An 18,352-nucleotide genomic window follows, 5' to 3' on the forward strand; every position below is an offset into this window, starting at 1 on the left:
ATCTACTGAGCCTGAAGTGATTCACTTTCTTATAGTACAAATTATTGACTTGTACACATGCAAGGTATCGTAAGAAAGGAAACAAATTCTGGAGCAAACTATTTGTTTGCCAGTTACACAACTGACCAGTTTAAAAATCTTCCAAATCCACCACCTTTATGTTGTTGTGGGAATATGTACAGACATCATGGCAACAAGTTCCCATGGTTTCTGTGGTACTACCTCCCAATTTGTTGCCACTGTCTAGAGCCATTGACATCCATATGGTTATAATGCAACATTGCAAGTATTCAGGTCCCTTGGCTCAACCAGTGTGTGCTGACCATGCTGTCCACCCAACTAATCCCAGTTTCATTCATTCAGCCAATATCCTGCTCCTCCACGTAGCTACCTATCCAGCTGTTTCTCAATTGATACTATTTTATCTGCTTCTTGTCTCGAAGGACAACAGCCCACAGCAGCCACATTCTGACTTGAATGTTTAATGTTGTTTCACTATAAGTTCTAGGTCGCTATCCTGGATCTTCTTCAAAGACGATGTTAACTTAGTGGCATCCCCAGATAGGCTATGGTAGTTCAAGTGAGTATCCACTCAGCATCTGTTCGTGCACAACTAGGGAATGTCCACAAAATCACCACACAAGTGAAAAAGTTAATAAAACAATAGACCATATATAACAAGAATTCAGATATTTCAGATTTGAATGTACAAGCCACTAATGTCCAGAAACTTATTTTGTCCTGCTCACCGGACTGACTAAAACTTCAATATGCTAAATAGACATAGAATCTTTGGACACTACCTCACCTTTTTTCATTTTTAGAATCTTTTTATTGGTACATTATCTTCTACAGCTATAAAATGATACAAAACTTCAACAAATTAATATATATACAATTAATAAAGCTGAATAAAATAAAGGCTGATTGTAATATATTAAAATGGAAAAAAATTTATATGTAAGGAAAAGAAAGAAAAAAAAGAACCCCATCTAACTAAGAAAAAAAAACCCCACTGACTACAAAAAAAGGGGGAAAAAACCCATTAGGAATCAACCCCCGGAGCAATACGTCTTACCATCATCTATATATATATAAAGAAAAAGAATCATCAACTGCCAATTCATATTTATATAGAATAAGATGGGAAGGAAACCATATAAAATAATTCAAATTAAATGATAATATTTGGCAAAAGAGCCCCATCTTCCCTCAAAATCGAATCGGGGATCAAAAGTTCTACTTCTAATTTTTTCAAAACTGAGACATTACATTACTTGAGAAAACCATTCAATTAATGTAGGGACAGAGGTATCTTTCCATTTTAATAAAATAGCCCTTCTTGCCAATAGTGTAACACATTCAATTACATGTTGATCTGCAGATGAAATACCCTGAATATGATGCAGAACTATTCCAAATAGAACAGTCAATCTGTTAGGTTGTAAATTAATTTTCAGAGCTTTAGAAATTGTAGAAAATAAAGATTTTCAAAACAGTTTTAATAAAGAACATGACCAGAACATATGTGACAAAGTAGCTACTTCAGTTTTACACCTATTGCAGTAGTTGTCTATACTAGGAAATATTTTAGATAGTCTCTCCTTTGTTAAGTAATAACGATGAACAATTTTAAACTGAATTAAACAGTGATTGGCACTTTTCGAAGAAGAATTTACATTTTTCAAAACTCGCAACCAATCTTCATTAACAAAGGTCATATTAAGTTCTCTCTCCCAATCTTGTTTAATCTTTAGTGAGAGGTTCTCTTTTTGTAACAAAAGTAAATTATAAATTCTGCTAATGGAACCTCTCACTAAAGGATTCAACTTCAAAATGGTTTCCAACAAATCAGATTCTTGAAAATATGGAAACTTTGATAAATATTGTTGTAAAAAAAGTCTAACCTGAAGATATTGCAGAAAATGTGTATGAGCGAGAGAATATTTGTTAATTAACTCTTCAAAAGTCATCAATCGACCATCACAAAATAAATCTGTGTTTTTTAAAAAGGGATCTGTTCTTTTAATGTATTTTTAATATATAGTATTTCCATTTTTGCACAATTTTATAATCTATTCAATATATGTATACTGTAATTGATTTACTTGTTTATTTATTATTTTATTATTTTTTCTCTGCTAGATTATGGATTGCATTGAACTGCTGCTGCTAAGTTAACAAAATTTCATGGCACATGATTCTACCTCTGAATGTTTAACCAGCACCTCCCCCACCACCCCAATAAAAATTCGAAGGAAGAATCTTATTTATCTTTTTTCTCTTACTGCATTCAAATATTGTGTTTCCTTAGTTTTTCGGGTATATTTGGATCTATCACATTTCTCTTTTTGTTCTGCTTTGTTTTCTTTACATTCTTCTGTTTCTTTATTTCTTTCTCTCAAGGATTTCCGAGATATCTCTGAGGCTTAATTGAATAATTCTGAATCTAATTCCAGGATTTTAGATGAACATTAGTGGCTTCTGATTGAGTACTGGACAGTTTTTAGTTTCTGTTTCAAATGTTGTGTGAATAATTGTGACCGTAAGTTTATTGCTTTGGTGTGAAATAGTGGAACTCCAAGTCCTGTGATCCCAGAGTGAATAGTTTCCCCAACTGTTGAGACTGATTATTCATTCGTTTGTGAAATCTGCCTTTTCAAGTGGTGGGTGGTCATCTAATACTGCAACAAAGATCTTAATCCAACATTCTATTCAAATTGTTGGTTTAATAATTCTTCTGAGATCTAAATATTTAGTTTATTTTCATGGTGCTTTGCTCACGTTGGGGTTTCTTAAATCCATTATAACAGTACATACTGTCCCTAGATAACAGATGGATTCTGTTTTTACAATTGTCTTTGTCAAAAATGACACGAAATGAGAACCATACCTCCAAAATATTATAATGAATGGCATTGAAACACTTAAGGCAGAAAAAAAAGAACAATTACAGAAAGTAGAGAGAGAGAAAACTAGTTCTGCAGTTTTTAGAAGCAAATATAGAGAGATAAGTCAGAATTTTTAATTTAATATTTTGGGAGCTTGTTCATATCTGTGGGTGTTACACACAGTCAGGATATTCTAACCTGGGAATGGCTTGTAACTGCAAGGGTGGAAATCTGACTGGATGAGGACTGATCAATCAGGGGGGATGGACTACAGGGTTATAAATACCACTGGACTAGGCATGCATCATTCACTATTCACCAGGCATCATCCCTGATGAAGATGGCAGAGTTTGTCATCGAAACATTGGCTATAATCGATACCTATACCTGGGTGGAAGGTCAAGAAGAGTTTATTCAACGTTACATGTTATTCTGGTTTAGATCTCATATTAAGTATCATCTCCAGACATCCATATCCATAAGCACCTATATCAACAAATCAGTATTCGTAGTGGAGGTACAAAGGCTTGGAAATTTGACATTGCTTCAATTAGAATCTTAATGTACTGTATGCCATGCTTGTATCCAATGACAACCATGACTACCAAGCTAGAAGTAATAGCACCTCGGCTTCTGTGACTGCAGTGTGAATTATCCCAACATTTGAGACTGACTATATTTGAATACAAGAGCAGAGATCAGTCGGTTGTCTTCACTTGTTTATTATCTGTGAGCTGCAATGCCAATTTGAAATTTCAGGGGCAGCTTCCTTGTCACAAAGGAGTTGGGAGGACTGGGATGCTGGTGGGATAACGCGGAGGAAGAATGTTAATTCAAGCAGCTGCAATGTTAGCTGAAGTTCTTGGCAATTTTATGAGGGGAGGGTGGGACCCGAAACAGAAGCTTTGCTGCTTTGTAAGGTAAGCATAAGGTTTGATGCTTGCTTTTTCAGAATGCAGCAATCCTTTAAGAGCTGCAAGAACTACAAAATGCATGGCACTTCGTGTGCTCATTTGCAATCACATTTTATGAAATGGGTCTGGAATAGGTGATAAGATGTCTTTTATTTTGTTCATGCATTGTGGGCTCATAGGGAGGAGCTTTAACCAGCACTGCAGGCTGCAAACTTTCTTTCTGTACAGAGTGGTTGGTTGTAATCCAACCCTCCCCTTGGGGAACTTCCCTATGTTGTAAATAAGCACACAGACCCCAATTTTAAGGCAACTAGGTTGTAAACAAACACACATACCCCAGTTTTAAGGCCATTAGGTACTTGTTGACAATTCTTTGCTCATGGTATGGATCATTTAAAAGAAAAATCAGATTACCCTTTCAATCTTTTGTTATATTTTCTGGTTTTCTGTGGTAGAAAAAGTAAATTAATTATATTGGACAGTATTGTGTTCCTATGAAATAACTCTTCACTTGCCAAGGTTCCACAGAGCAAATCCTATAGAACTTTCCCAAGGGCTTGCTGCATATTTTTAATTCATTGGAATGACATGCTTATTCTAATGAATGACTTGCTCTGATCACTTGAGGGAAGTGAATTTATAAAAAAAAATCATTTCATTGTCCAAATATCTTCAACTAGGTGATGTCCCCTGGAAATTCTGAATAAAATAGTAATAACATATTCCATGAAAGTGTTATTCCCCAAAACAGCTTATGTCAAGGATATTCTTTTGTGGGTTGAAAAACCTTTGGATGTATCTGAGGCAGTGGAACAACATTCTCTTGGCGAATGGGAAAGACTTTCTGTAGTTTTTTTAGTGAATATGTTTTTCTCACAGTATCATTTCAAGTTAAGATTCCAGGTAAAAAAGTCAATGTGCTTTGCCTTTCTGCTTGGTTGTTAGGATGTTTGTTTGTGTATGATTTGAGATATTAATATATTTAAAGGAAGTTGTTGACAGAATCCTTTTAATCAAAACTAGGAAGAAGTGATGGGATGAAAGAAAAGCTGATTCCATTAATACAAGGACCTTCAGACACAAGAGATTTGTATAAGAGCAAATGGCTGAATGAAAGTAGGAAACCAGAGTCTCTTTTAGCTCCTGACCTGCTTGCTTTCACCATCCAGATTCCTCTGCACATGGACAGCTATCACAGCTCTGGTAAGAATTAACTCTGGATATTCTATTTTTCTTCTTTTGGGAACTTCTATCATGATAATAGATGAGCACCATTTTATTGCAAGGTGTTTATGAATGACAACCCTGACAACATGTACCATCTGATGAAATTATGAAAATTAATCACTATATTAATTATAAATACACTCAACCCAGCCCAACATTGTTTATTATGTGGACCAAAAATTAATATCGGCTGAATGAAGTAACATTTTTATCAAACATGAAGAATATAATTGTTCTCCTCTTGCATTTGACAAAGTTCCACATGGAAGGTTAGTTAAGAAGGTTCAGTCATTAGGTATTAATGCTGGAGTAATAAAATGGATTCAACAGTGGCTAGATGGGAGATGCCAGAGAGTAGTGGTGGATAATTGTGTATCGGGATGGAGGCCGGTGACTAGCGGGGTGCCTCAGGGATCTGTTTTGGGCCCAATGTTGTTTGTAATATACATAAATGATCTGGATGATGGGGTGGTAAATTGGATTAGTAAGTATGCTGATGATCCTAAGGTAGGAGGTGTTGTGGATAATGAGGTGGGTTTTCAAATCTTGCAGGGAGATTTATGCCGGTTAGAAGAATGGGCTGAACGTTGGCAGATGGAGTTTAATGCTGAGAAATGTGAGGTTCTACATTTTGGCAGGAATAATCCAAATAGAACATACAGGGTAAATGGTAGGGCATTGAGGAATGCAGTGGAACAGAGAGATCTAAGAATAACAGTGCATAGTTCCCTGAAGGTGGAGTCTCATGTAGATAGGGTGGTGAAGAAGGCTTTTGGAATGCTGGCCTTTATAAATCAGAGCATTGAGTACAGAAGTTGGGATGTAATGTTAAAATTGTACAAGGCATTGGTAAGGCCAAATTTGGAATATTGTGTGCAGTTCTGGTCACCGAATTATAGGAAAGATATCAATAAATTAGAGAGAGTGCAGAGATGACTTACTAGGATGTTACCTGGGTTTCAGCACTTAAGTTACAGAGAAAGGTTGAACAAGTTAGGTCTCTATTCATTGGAGCGTAGAAGGTTGAGGGGGGATTTGATCGAGGTATTTAAAATGTTGAGAGGGATAGATAGAGTTGACGTGAATAGGCTGTTTCCATTGAGAGTAGGGGAGATTCAAACGAGAGGACATGATTTGAGAGTTAGGGGGCAAAAGTTTAAGGGAAACACGAGGGGGTATTTCTTTACTCAGAGAGTGATAGCTGTGTGGAATGAGCTTCCTGTAGAAGTAGTAGAGGCCAGTTCAGTTGTGTCATTTAAGGTAAAATTGGATAGGTATATGGACAGGAAAGGAGTGGAGGGTTATGGGCTGAGTGCGAGTAGGTGGAACTAGGTGAGATTAAGAGTTCGGCACGGACTAGGAGGGCCGGAATGGCCTGTTTCTGTGCTGTGATTGTTATATGGTTATATTACATGTTCTCTGTTTCATGCTGACTGTGATTAAAAGAGCAAAGAGCTGGAATGAATTTTAACCTTTTAAGAATTAATTTTATGTAATTTACAACTCTTGTACAATATGTAATTCTTGGGTCTAAAAGAAGATTTATGTTAATTGATGTGGACTATGTAAAATATTACTGAGGTTGCACATGATTGCAAAGATGAAACCATTATTATAAACGATAGATTTTTAGGAGATTAATTATGGAGTCCATTTGGGAAATAACATTGTAATACTTGAGAGCCATGTTTTTAAAGAATAGTTAATTAAAGTGTAGGTTTATCAATGTGGCTGTTATCATCTCATAAAACTGAAAATTCACCAAATGCCATGGAAACATTGGAGAGAGTTCATTTCTATGAAGCTTTGTCAGAATGGTGCCATTTGAACAAACTTGAATGATGTTCTGATTTTTTTTTACCAATAATAGGTTAGTCAGATTTTATTAAAATTGTAGAAGTAATATGTTTCACATACCTTGTCTTTTAGCGTAATATCGTCCACAACGTTTCTGGAAACATAGATTCATATCTTAGCTCTATTGTTCTGTAACAAATAGGATCTTTACCAAATTGAGCTATAACACTTCATACAAAAAGCTAAATCCATTTTTATGATAACAGTAACCACCTTGGTCTTAGCAGAATGTTACAAATTTTAGTCATTTTGTTAAACTTGATGACTGTTGTTACACTACTTTCTGTTCAGTATAGTTATAGAACAATGTCTCACACAATATATCACTCACTGATTTGGGAGTGGTGTTTATACCTGGGCTCACACCAGGTAATTGTACAGCAATCTTCAAGATCCATCATTGTTTAACTGCTATGTCAGCCAAAATTATGTTTTAAATTTTGAAGGATTGGAATTATTTTTTTCTCAAATTGTAATTATAACATGCTTCCTGTAAGTTACAAAGAAACTGTTGTTATTAGAGGGATGTTTTGGTGAATCCACAAAATTTATTGATACAACAATGAATGCTTCAGATATATTGTTGGAAATATTAGCGATATTTTTAGCCTAAGGAACTATGTTCTACAATACCTCTAGTATGACTTGAACTGGAATTAAGCATTTTAAGATCAATTGCATATCTCCTGATTTGGCTTGGTATTAATTTTATTGTTTTAATGTTTTTTGTGATGCACTTTATTGCGGTAAAGGTCTGATATAAATGGAAGATCTTACTGCTGTTCATATTTAAAATTGAGTGACCTTTCTCCTTCCTATTTTTGAAATTCTTATTGTTATTTTCAGTTCTTGATGCTCTTTCTCCCAATCTCTAGGGCCAACATCCTCTGAAACAGAGATTCCCAACCTTTTTATGCCATGGACCCCTCCCATTAACCGAAAGGGTCCGTGCACCTGAGGTTGGGAACCCCCGCTCTTTTATTGGAAGTCTGTTTATTTGATCATTCTGAATTTAAAGACCCTACCAGCAGTGGCTGTTTCTTCAGCTGACTAAAACCTTATCTATGATATTTCCTCTGGAAAATCCTTACCTGTCCTTGTTCTGATGCAAGGTCTTGATCTGAGATATTGACAATTCATTTGCCTCCATGGACATTGCTTGACATACTGAATTCCTCCAGCTTTTTGTTTACTGTTTGTTGGAGAGGTGAACTCATGAACAATCATTCTGCTGAATATTTCAATGTGTATATGGAAATTTGTACATTTCCAATTTGTACATATTTGACGATGCTGTTCTGAACCCATGAACCCATGAGAATGTCCAGTACCATATAGGCACTCTGTGATTATAGGTTGCTGTTGTTTACTTCAATCAGCTGTTTGAGGACACTTAAAACATCACAGTAATTGAAACCTGCAGTTGTAATATGGCCATTTCATCTGCTGCATTTTGCTATTTATTTAAAAGAGCAGATATGTTTGCATCGTTTTTGTGATTTTCACATTGGTTTAATTTAGGGCTGCTGGTGATTACCCAAGCGAGAGAAGGGAAAAGTTTTTCTTTTTAGAATTTCTGTTAATGATATTTAAAATCTGTATCAAATCATCTCCTATTTTTTACTATTTGAATAACAAGCTCTAAGTTTTCCATCTGTCTGGTAGAAGACAAACCCAGTCTGAGATGCTGGGATGTTGAACAAAAGTTGGACAAATGGGTTGAGCAGCAAATAGTGTATGTTGACATTTGTGGTTGAAGCCATGAATCAGGTGTGGTAGAAGAGTGGAATACAGGACTGGTGTGGACTTTTAATTCAAAAACAGATTGTGAGCTTGTCCACGTGATAGAAGGTTAATTTTAAATAATTTAGTACTTTTGGAATAAAAAGTTAGTTTCTGTTGGGGTGAATATGAAAGCACAGGATTACTATAAACCACAACTCCACCCTATACCGCTTCTCTTTTGACATGTGATGCTCAGGATGGGCCAAGTAAACAGCACATCTCCACACTAAACTCAGTTATCTTTGCAGTGTGAAAAACATTTTATATGGCAAAGGCACCACTTCTAATAAAGACTGATAAAGGCAGTAACAAGAAGAGAAATACAGATCTTCCATTGAGCATTGCATTTTGTTTCATGTTTGGCTTTTGATTACTTTTGCATGAACATAAATTCCCATGTGCCAATGTAGCTTCAACACACAAAGAGCAGACAATCAATCAGGAATATTAATTGCAACTTTCAATAGCTCTTTAGTACAACAAAACTGTTCAGATATTTTAGCTGTGTCTTCAAATCAGAATCAAAATTAGGTTTAATATCCTTGCAAACAGCATATATCATGCAACTTGTTAACCTAGTGGCAGCAGTACAGTGGAATACATGATAATATTGAAAAAAATAAGTAAATCAATTAAAGTAAGTGCATATGTGTATTAAATAGTTAAATTAAAATTGTGCAAAAATAGAAATAATAAAAAAGTGAGTCCCTTGTCCATTTGTCCCTCCCCACTGATCTCCCTCCTGGCACTTACCTCTGCAAGCAGAACAACTGCTCCACCTGCCCGTACACCTTCTCCCTCACTACCATTAAGGGTCCCAAACAGTTCTTCCTGGTGAGGCAACACTTCACCTTCGTTGGCATCATCTACTGTATCTGAATCTCCCGGTGTGGCCTCCTGTACAGCGGTGAAACTCGACATAGATTGGGAGACCGCTTCACTGAGCACCTATGCTCATCCACCAGAAAGACTTGGATCTCCCAGTGGCTACCCATTTTAATTCCACTTCCCATTCCCATTCCGACAGGTCAGTCCATGGTCTCCTTGACTGTTGTGATGAGGCCATACTCAGTTTGGAGGAGTAACACCTTATATACTATTTGAGTAGCCTCCAACCTGATGGCGTGAACATCGATTTCTCAAACTTCTGATGATATTCCCCCCTTCACCGTTCCCATTCCCCTCTCTCACCTTATTTCCTAACCTGCCCATCACCTCCCTTTGGTGCTTCTCTCCCTTTTCTTTCTTTCATGGCTTTCTGATCTCTCCTGTCAAACTCCCCATTCTCCAGCCCTGTATCTCTTTCATCAATCAACTTCCCAGCTCTTTACTTCATCCTTTCCCCATTCCCGGTTTCACTTATCACCTTGATTCTTCCTGCCCTCCCCTGCACCTTCTTACTCTGACTCCTTATCGTATATTAAAAAGTGTGGTAGAGTTCATGGGTTCAATGTCCATTTAGGAATCAGATGGCAGAGGGGAAGAAACTGTTCCTGAATCACTGAATGTGTGCCTTCAGGCTTCTGTATTTCCTGCCTGATGGTACCAGTAAGAAGGCATGCCTTTATTAATGGATGCCACCTTTCTGAGGCACTGCTCCTTGAAAAGAATAGATCAAAATTCTGTCTGAAATTTGTAAATCTCTTTTAGGAGAACTATGAGATGGTTATTGTTGGTGAATAGCAAGGGCAGCTTTGCAAGACTACTACACATGTGTTTGTGGTAACTTAATAGGATATTTTGCTCATCTGGTCTGAAATTTATTTTGTATTTGCTAGATAGAGCAGCAATGGAGCTTTAATCAGAGCCGGATAATAATCAATAAGATTTATTTTATTATGAAAAAGTAAGTAATTATAGAATATGAGGGATATTTCTAAGAGAGAAATGCACAGTAAAATGTAATTATCTCCGTGTTAAAAAAGATTTCTCTATCCGTATATCCACCTTTGCCTGCCTTTAAACTGAGTTAAAGATGACAGCATTTAAAAGGATAAACCTTTAACAAATGTAGTTTTTTACATTGCTTTCTGGGTTATAGTAGATCTCCTTATAGATGGAATTGCTGGAAATTTCTGTTATCAGACTATTGAATGGCTCTCTGGTTTGATAAAATTGACTCTTGGCCTCATAATCTCCCTCATCATGTCCTTGCATCTTATTGTTGACATGCACTGCATTTCTCTGTAACTGCAACCATTTATTCTGTGGGCTTTGCTCTTGTTTACCTCAGAGAAATTATCTGTATGAACACTTTGCAATGCAAGATTTTCACTGTACTTCAATAAATGTGGCAACAATAAATTATTGTACTAATTTAGTTTAATTTTCTGTATTGTATATTATTATTTCAGTTTTCAGCATCGGTATTTTTTAAATTTTCAATTAGGGATTGTGGTTTTGGGTTGCAGAGATGCACTGATATATAGAAGATGCTTGCTTTCTGTTATTGAATCAATGATTGAGTAAAGTAGATTCAGAACTGCAAATAATTGAATTCAATTCTCACAATCTCAAATGTAGGAGGGCTGGTAGAATGTGGTGAAACACCCAAAATGACATAAGGGACCTGGACAAGATTGATTCATGGACACAGTTTTTGGAGATGAAAATCCAAACATGAAGATCCATAAATGAGAATCAAATGCTGCCTCTTGTACTGCGCAAAAAATACTGAACCAATGGAGTTTGACTAACTAGAGGATAGGTAGGATGACATCTGGAAGGATGGTAAACTTTACACTTAATATGGCCAAACATGGAAAAGCAGTAATCAACAAATACAATGGAATGCTAGGCTACAGTGCCAAATTAGTCAAGTATAAATCTGAGATTATATTCATCTGATATCATTATAATGTTCTTGTTTCAACCTTTTCTTGAATGTCACATGTTGTTCTGCTCACCAGAAGGCAGATCTTATCAGAGAATGCAGTTAAGAGGGAAATAGATCAGCCATGATGAAATGGTGCAGACTCGATGGACTGAATAGACTAATACTCCTATTTCTTATAGTCTAAATTATAATTTTAGTGTTGTTCATGAGGAAAACTTGCGCTCGACATCCATAAAGGGGGTGAATGAGAGAGAATATTATAGACCTCTTGAAGAATCTGCTGGAGGAACTCAGCGGATCAAGCAGCATCCGTAAAAGGAAAGGAATTGTTGACAGTTTGAGTTGAAGTCCTGACTCAGTCCTGAACACCATTTAATTTGTACTATAATTGGGCAGAAAGGAGGAGGGAAGAAGTACCCAATAACGGCTGATTGGTTGCTTAAATGAAAATGGATGCAGAAACCCAGGAGGTGGTTTTGATTGAATGGAAGACTTTTAGGTAGTTTTCTCTGGTGTGGCAGAGGCTGAGGGAGACATGATAAAGAATTTATAAGGTTATAAGCGGCTTATGTAGAGTAGACAGCTGTATCTTCTTTGCAGGGTCGAAATGTTTAATATTAGAGGGCATGCATTTAAGGTGAGAGTGAGTTTGCTCAAAAGAGATGTATGGCATAAGTTTTTTATGCAGGGTGCCAGGAATGCTGGGGTGATAGCAGAGGCAAATAACATAGAGGGTCTTTAGAGCCGCTCAAATAGCCACATAAATATGGAGTGAATGAAGGAATATGGTCTTGTGTAGGTAGAAAGGACTAGTTTAGTGGGTTGTCAATTACTAGTTTAATTAATTTGGCACAATATTGTGGGCCAAATGACCTATTCCTATGCTGTACTCTTCGTGTCCTAAAACATACACTAGATTCAAGATTCAAGATTGGTTAATGTCATTTCCAGTACACAATGTAAAGGAGAATGAAATAATTGTTTCTCCAGATCTGACACAGCACAAAAAAGCAGAATACGTGAAAGAACACAATAATAAAAAGACGCAATAAATATAAATACCGAAGAGAGCTTGTATACAAAGATTGATTGTATGTCCATAAAGTGATGCTAGGCACAGGAGTGACTGTACATAAGGTGACTGACAGGAAGTGATAAAGTAGTCCTTACAGAACAGCGCTTGAATTGAACTTGAACTCCGGAATGCCCCGAACTGTCATAGCATCATGCTAACCGCTGTCCCACCATGGTGCATGGTGGAATATTTAGAAATTCATCTTAGAGTTTGAATGAATATGCTACACTTGTCACCAACTTCATCAAAATCTGTGTGGATGAATGTGTGCCTCTGGGAACATACCGGACACTACCCAAATCGAAAACAGCAGATGAACCAGGAGATTCATAGTCTGTTGATGGATAGATCCATTGCATTCAAGACCAGTGATCCAGAACTTTACAAGAAGTCCTTGTATAATCTATGAAGACTATCTTACATATGAAAAAACAATTCCAATTGAGGTCAGATACAGAATCAGATGCATATCAGCTCTGGCATTTTTTGCAGGCCATTACTTCCTACAAAGCAAAACCTAACAACACGAATGGCAGAGATGCTTCACTCCCAGATGAGCTCAAAGCCTTTTATGCACACTTTGAAAGGGAAAATAAAACTACATCTATGTGAATCCCTGCAGCACCGGTGACCCTGTGATCTTTGTCCCGGAAGTGGACGTCAGAACAAGAGGGCCCTGATGGTCCAGCCTAAGGGTCTCGGCCCGAAACATTGACTGCTCATTTCCATGGATGGAAATAACGTCTACCCCTTGATGACAACACTGGTGTACTTCAAGAGTGTGTGCCTAGCCCACTATTCTACTCTCTTTAATGTGTAGCTGGGTACAGATTAAAGGACATTTATAAATTTGCTGATGACATAACTATTGTTGGCACAATTTCAGATGGTGATGAGAAGGCATACAGGAGCAAGGTAGATCAGCTGGTTGAGTGGTGTCACAGCAACAACTTTGCACTCAATGTCAGTAAGACCAAGGAATTGATTGTGGACTTCAGGAAGGGGAAATGATAGAACACACCAGTCCTCGTTGAGGGGTCATCAGTGGAGAGTGTGAGCAATTTTGAAGTCCTGCCTGTCAACATCTCTGAGGATCTATCCTGGGCTCAAAATATTGATGCAATTAAGGCATGGCAGTGGCTATAATTTCATTATGAGTTTCAGAAGCATTGGTATTGCACCACTTGCAAATTTCTACAGATGTATTGTGGAAGCATTTTAAAATGTGACAACACTGGCCACTGCTCAGATGGGAAAAAGCTGCAGAAAGTTGTAAATTCAGTTATAAACTCATGGGCACTAGCTTTGCCAGCATCAAGGACACCTTCAAAAGGCAATGCCTGAAAAAGATGTAATCCATCATTAAGGACCCCCATCACCTAGGACATGCCTTCTTCTCAGTGTTATGATGAAGTAGGAGGCACGGAAGCCTGAGAGAGAGAGAAATTGTTTGTTTGAGGAACAGCTTCTTCTACAAATATCTCCTTAGTATGTTTCCCTCTCTTTTTGCACACATTTATTTAATTTATATATACTTCACATAGTAACTTATAGTTTTTATTACTATATATTGCAATGACCTGCTGCTGCCAAACAACAAATTTCATGACGTGCTGGAATTATTAACCCAATAACCCAATTCGTAAACCTCTGTAAGATAGCCAAAGGTTTCATTGACCATTGGTTATATTTTGACGCAACTGGCTCGCTGCTGGTTTTTAGTGGGCTCTAAAAGTCAGCCATGTCACTTTGTAACAGTAGTTATACATAAGCCAGACCAGGTTGGCTGCAGGGGTTTTCTTATTCTGAAAAGTATTGATGACTTTTGTTGGATGTTAATTACAATAAGCAGTTTGTAAGGTTGGTTTTCCATAGATTTATTGAACATAATATCGCAATTTTACCTTGATGGTAGTTAAATGTTCTACGTTATAGGCTGCCCAGCTTTTTTAGCTGCAGGTCACTAATTGTGAATGGAAATCTGTTGCAGAGAATGATAGGCTTGATTGAAGTAGTTAATGCCTGTATGAAGCACTGCAATACAGAAGCATTATTTAACTTCTCACAACAGGGCCATTAGCAGGATCTTTGACTCCAATAAATGTAGCAGTTAATGTCAGTTACATAAGGAAAATTAAGCAGTTTAAACTATTTCCTGACAAATTTCAGAATCATTATCACTTTCTTATTTGATGTGAAATTTGGTGTTTGCTGCAGCAGTTCAGTGCAAAGACATTAAATTACTTTAACTACAGAAAAATAATTGGTGCAAAAATGAGGTAATGTTCATGGGTTCATGGACCATTCATAAATTTTATAGCATTTAAGCACATTAACTGAGCCCTAGCCAAATTATAGATTGCAGCTTGTTAATATTTGTAAATTCGTGCTAATTTTCAAATTTCCCAGTACATTTATTATCAAAGTATGTATACTTTATACAACCTTGAGATTTGTCTCCTCACAGTCAGCCACAAAACAAAGAAACCCAATAGAAACCGGTCAAACAAAAGAAGACTGTCAAACACCCAATCAGCAGAGAGAGAAAAATAACCGAATTGTTCAAACAATGGAAGTATGCAAATTGCATTCAGAACTGAGGCTACATTCACACTACACCGGATAAATCTATAACCGAAGCTTTTCTCTTCGTTTTTACCCTCCGTTCACACTAAAACAGCGTTTTTGTCCCCTGAAACCAGAGCTTTTCAGAAACGCTCTCCAAAGTGTGTAATTTTGAAAACGCCGCTCGGGCAGATCAGTGTGGACGGGGTAACCGGAGAAATCTGAAAACGCTGTCATGACTCGCCAGAACAGATGCTGATGGCAGCGCGCCATTTCATTGTTTTCTTGAACGCAACCTAACAATTTCAGAACATACGGCAACGAGACTGAATCCAGAAGAGTTAGAAATGTACTCGCCAAATACTTTGACCCATAACTTACTGAATAAATAAGTATACTCACTTTGCCCTGTTTTCTGTCCTTGCTCGGATGAAGGTGGTTTACCTATTTGTTGAAGTACTTCTCTGACAATAGATGTGCAACAGCCTAATGTAACATTGTATGGAAATATGCAGACATGTTTTATACATTTAACAAGGTGCTTTATTAATGCAACAGAGTTGATCAGTTTTTCAATGTTCGTCGTCAGCCAGGTCATACTGTCCGTGAACTCCCTGTCGGTTGCCACCATACGCTCCAGTATTTGTTTTTTTACTTTTAAGTCCTCCTGTGTGAGAGCCAACAGCTGTCCGTTGTTTAAGTTTTTCTAGTTCTGTAACTACACAAATGCGCACTTTCACAGCGAGATTCGACACCAAACATGTTGCTTGTTTTCGGTGGATGTGACCTGCGCATGCACAATAGGAGGAGATTTGCCGAAATCTCCGTTTCAATGGGGACAGAAATATTTTTTTAAAAACATAGTGTGGACGCCTATCGTTTTTACACGAAACCGGTGTTTTCAAAATTCTCCGGTCTAGTGTGGATGCAGCTTGAATTTCAACGAAAGTGAGCTAGTTGCAGGCCACCGCCTCAGTTCAGTGCAGAGATGAGTAAGCCTCACCAAGTAGCGAGCTGAACAGCAGCCTGATGCTTCCTTCTGGTCCCAACACCCTGCCCATTTCAGTCTGGCCTGGTGCTTAAATCATCCAAATCTCAGGCCGTTCCAAGCTCTCAGACCCAGACTCTGCCTCGCCTTGATTCTGCCACATCCAATTGCTTCTAAGTCTGCACCAGCAAAGACCAGACTTTGGCTCAATCCCCTCTCTCCGACCAGACCCAGCGCCTCATTTAGACCTGAATATACTTCATCGCAGTGACCTGCACCTTCGAGGCTTCAGTTCCCACTGCAAAAATGCCAGGTTGTACAGGCAGTTCAAGAGCTCAGTTCCAACAGGGAAGGTACAGGCTATTGTTTGCAGGTATCGTTTACCAGAAAAAAGTGTGATTAATGAAGTATTCAGTTGTTTTCTTTGTTTTATTTGCCACCAGCAAGTAGTCACTAAGCTTCACCAGCACCATCTTAAACCGGAAGGTTTAATCTCTTCTCCTCACTTCTCCTTTCTGCTGTGCTATTCCTCAAAATATGGTACAGTTAAGCCATATGTTGGATATTACCAATTATGGTAAAGATGAGGTGTGGGTTTGGAGCAAACTAAGTGGTTACTTTATAATAACAGTAGACTTGTTTAGTTGCAATAGTTTATTTTCAGTTCAGTGATCCATCTAGCAAATTTTTGTACTTGTCTCCACTATTTTCTGTAGCACCCCCACCACCTGTGCAAAAGATAGCCTTTTAAATTACTACAGACCAAATTCTGATATCGAAACAACTTTTTGATCATGAACACAAACAATTCTGCAGGCTCTTGAAATCCAAACCAATACATATAAAAATGCTGGAGGAACTCTGTAGGTCAAGTAGCATCTGTAATGAATAAACAGTCAATGTTTTGAGCTGAGACCCTTCTTCAGGACTGAGAAGGAAAGAAGATGCCAGAATAAAAAGGTGGGGGGAGAGGAAGGAGGCTAGTTGGAAGGTGATGGGTAAAGCCAGGTGGATGGGAAAGGCCAAGAGCTGGAGAAGAAGGAATCAGATAGGAGAAAGGGAAGGAGGATGGAACCCAGAAGTGATAGGTGAGAAGAGATGAAATGTCAGAGTGGAGAATTTTACTAGAAGGAGAAATTGATATTCATGCCATCAGGTTGGAGGCTACCCAGATGGAATATAGGGTGTTGCTCCTCCACTCTGAGGGTGACCTCATCTTGGTAAAAGAGGAGACCATGAACCGACACGTCAGAATGGGAATGGGAATTAAAATGTTTGGCCACTGGGAAGTCCCACTTGTGGTGGATGGTGAAGAGCTGTCTGATGAAACAGTCTGCCAATTTAAGTGGGACTCACCAGTATAGAGGAGACCACATCAGGAGCACCAGACAAAATAGACAACCCCAGCAAATTCACAGATGAAGTGTTGCCTCACCTGGAAAGACTGTTTGGGGCCATAAATGGAGGTGACGAAGGTACTGTATGGGTAGATGTAGCACCTGGCCAGCTTGCAGGAATAAGTGTCAGCAGAGAGATTGGTGGAGAGGAACAAATGGACAAGGGAATTGCAGAGGGAGTGATCTCTGCAGAAAGCGGGGGGAGGTAAAGCCATGTTTAGTGGTAGAATCCTTTTGGAGATAGCAGAAGGTGCGGAGGCTGATGGGGTGGTAAATAAGCACACGAGGAACTCTTATCACCTTTACAGCTATGGGAAGATGGGGTGAGTGTGGAAATGGAGGACTTGGAGGTGAGTGCAGCATTAATAGTGGTGGGAATGGAACCCTGTTCTCTGATGTTCTGGAATAGAAAGTCGCATCCTTGGAATAGATGTGTTGGAGATGGAGGAACTGAGAAAAAATAATAACATTTTTTCGGGAGATTGGATGGGAAGAGATATGATCGTGAACAGTTTTTGGATTTTAAATTGGTCCAATATCAATGCAAGTTCTTTCTTTAATAGTTTGGATCCCGTTTTTATGGATTGGTACTCATCTCACCCTTTTTAAAAACCTGTCATAGTAATTTGTTCCACAATTTCACAGTAATACAAGAATGCTTTGGGCAAGCAATGAAACATGCTGCTTTTAAAAAGTGAATGACAGCTGGAGTAAATTTCTAGGTGCAGTGGTTATGACCAGAGTAGCAGATGGATTGAAGAAACTGTTGAATGTGACAATGGGAAGGTGGTAGGCTTGGGGATTCAATAAAAGTGAC

General features: G+C 38.0%; 1 protein-coding gene across 11 annotated transcripts in view; it reads left to right on the plus strand.

Moving 5' to 3' along the window:
- LOC140728102 (intermembrane lipid transfer protein VPS13B-like) overlaps positions 1 to 18,352 on the plus strand; it is a 1,021,046-nt gene that overhangs the window by 362,784 nt on the left and 639,910 nt on the right. For all 11 annotated transcript variants that reach the window (XR_012099001.1, XR_012099002.1, XR_012099004.1 and 8 more), the window contains exon 19: positions 4,829 to 5,008. Coding sequence is in view for 8 of the 11 variants with exons in the window: in XM_073046336.1 (XP_072902437.1) it covers positions 4,829 to 5,008 (180 nt within the window). In the remaining 3 variants the exon portion in view is untranslated. The remainder of the gene's footprint in view (positions 1 to 4,828; positions 5,009 to 18,352) is intronic.

This window comes from Hemitrygon akajei, chromosome 1, assembly GCF_048418815.1.
Source record: "Hemitrygon akajei chromosome 1, sHemAka1.3, whole genome shotgun sequence".
Lineage (NCBI taxonomy): Eukaryota > Metazoa > Chordata > Chondrichthyes > Myliobatiformes > Dasyatidae > Hemitrygon > Hemitrygon akajei.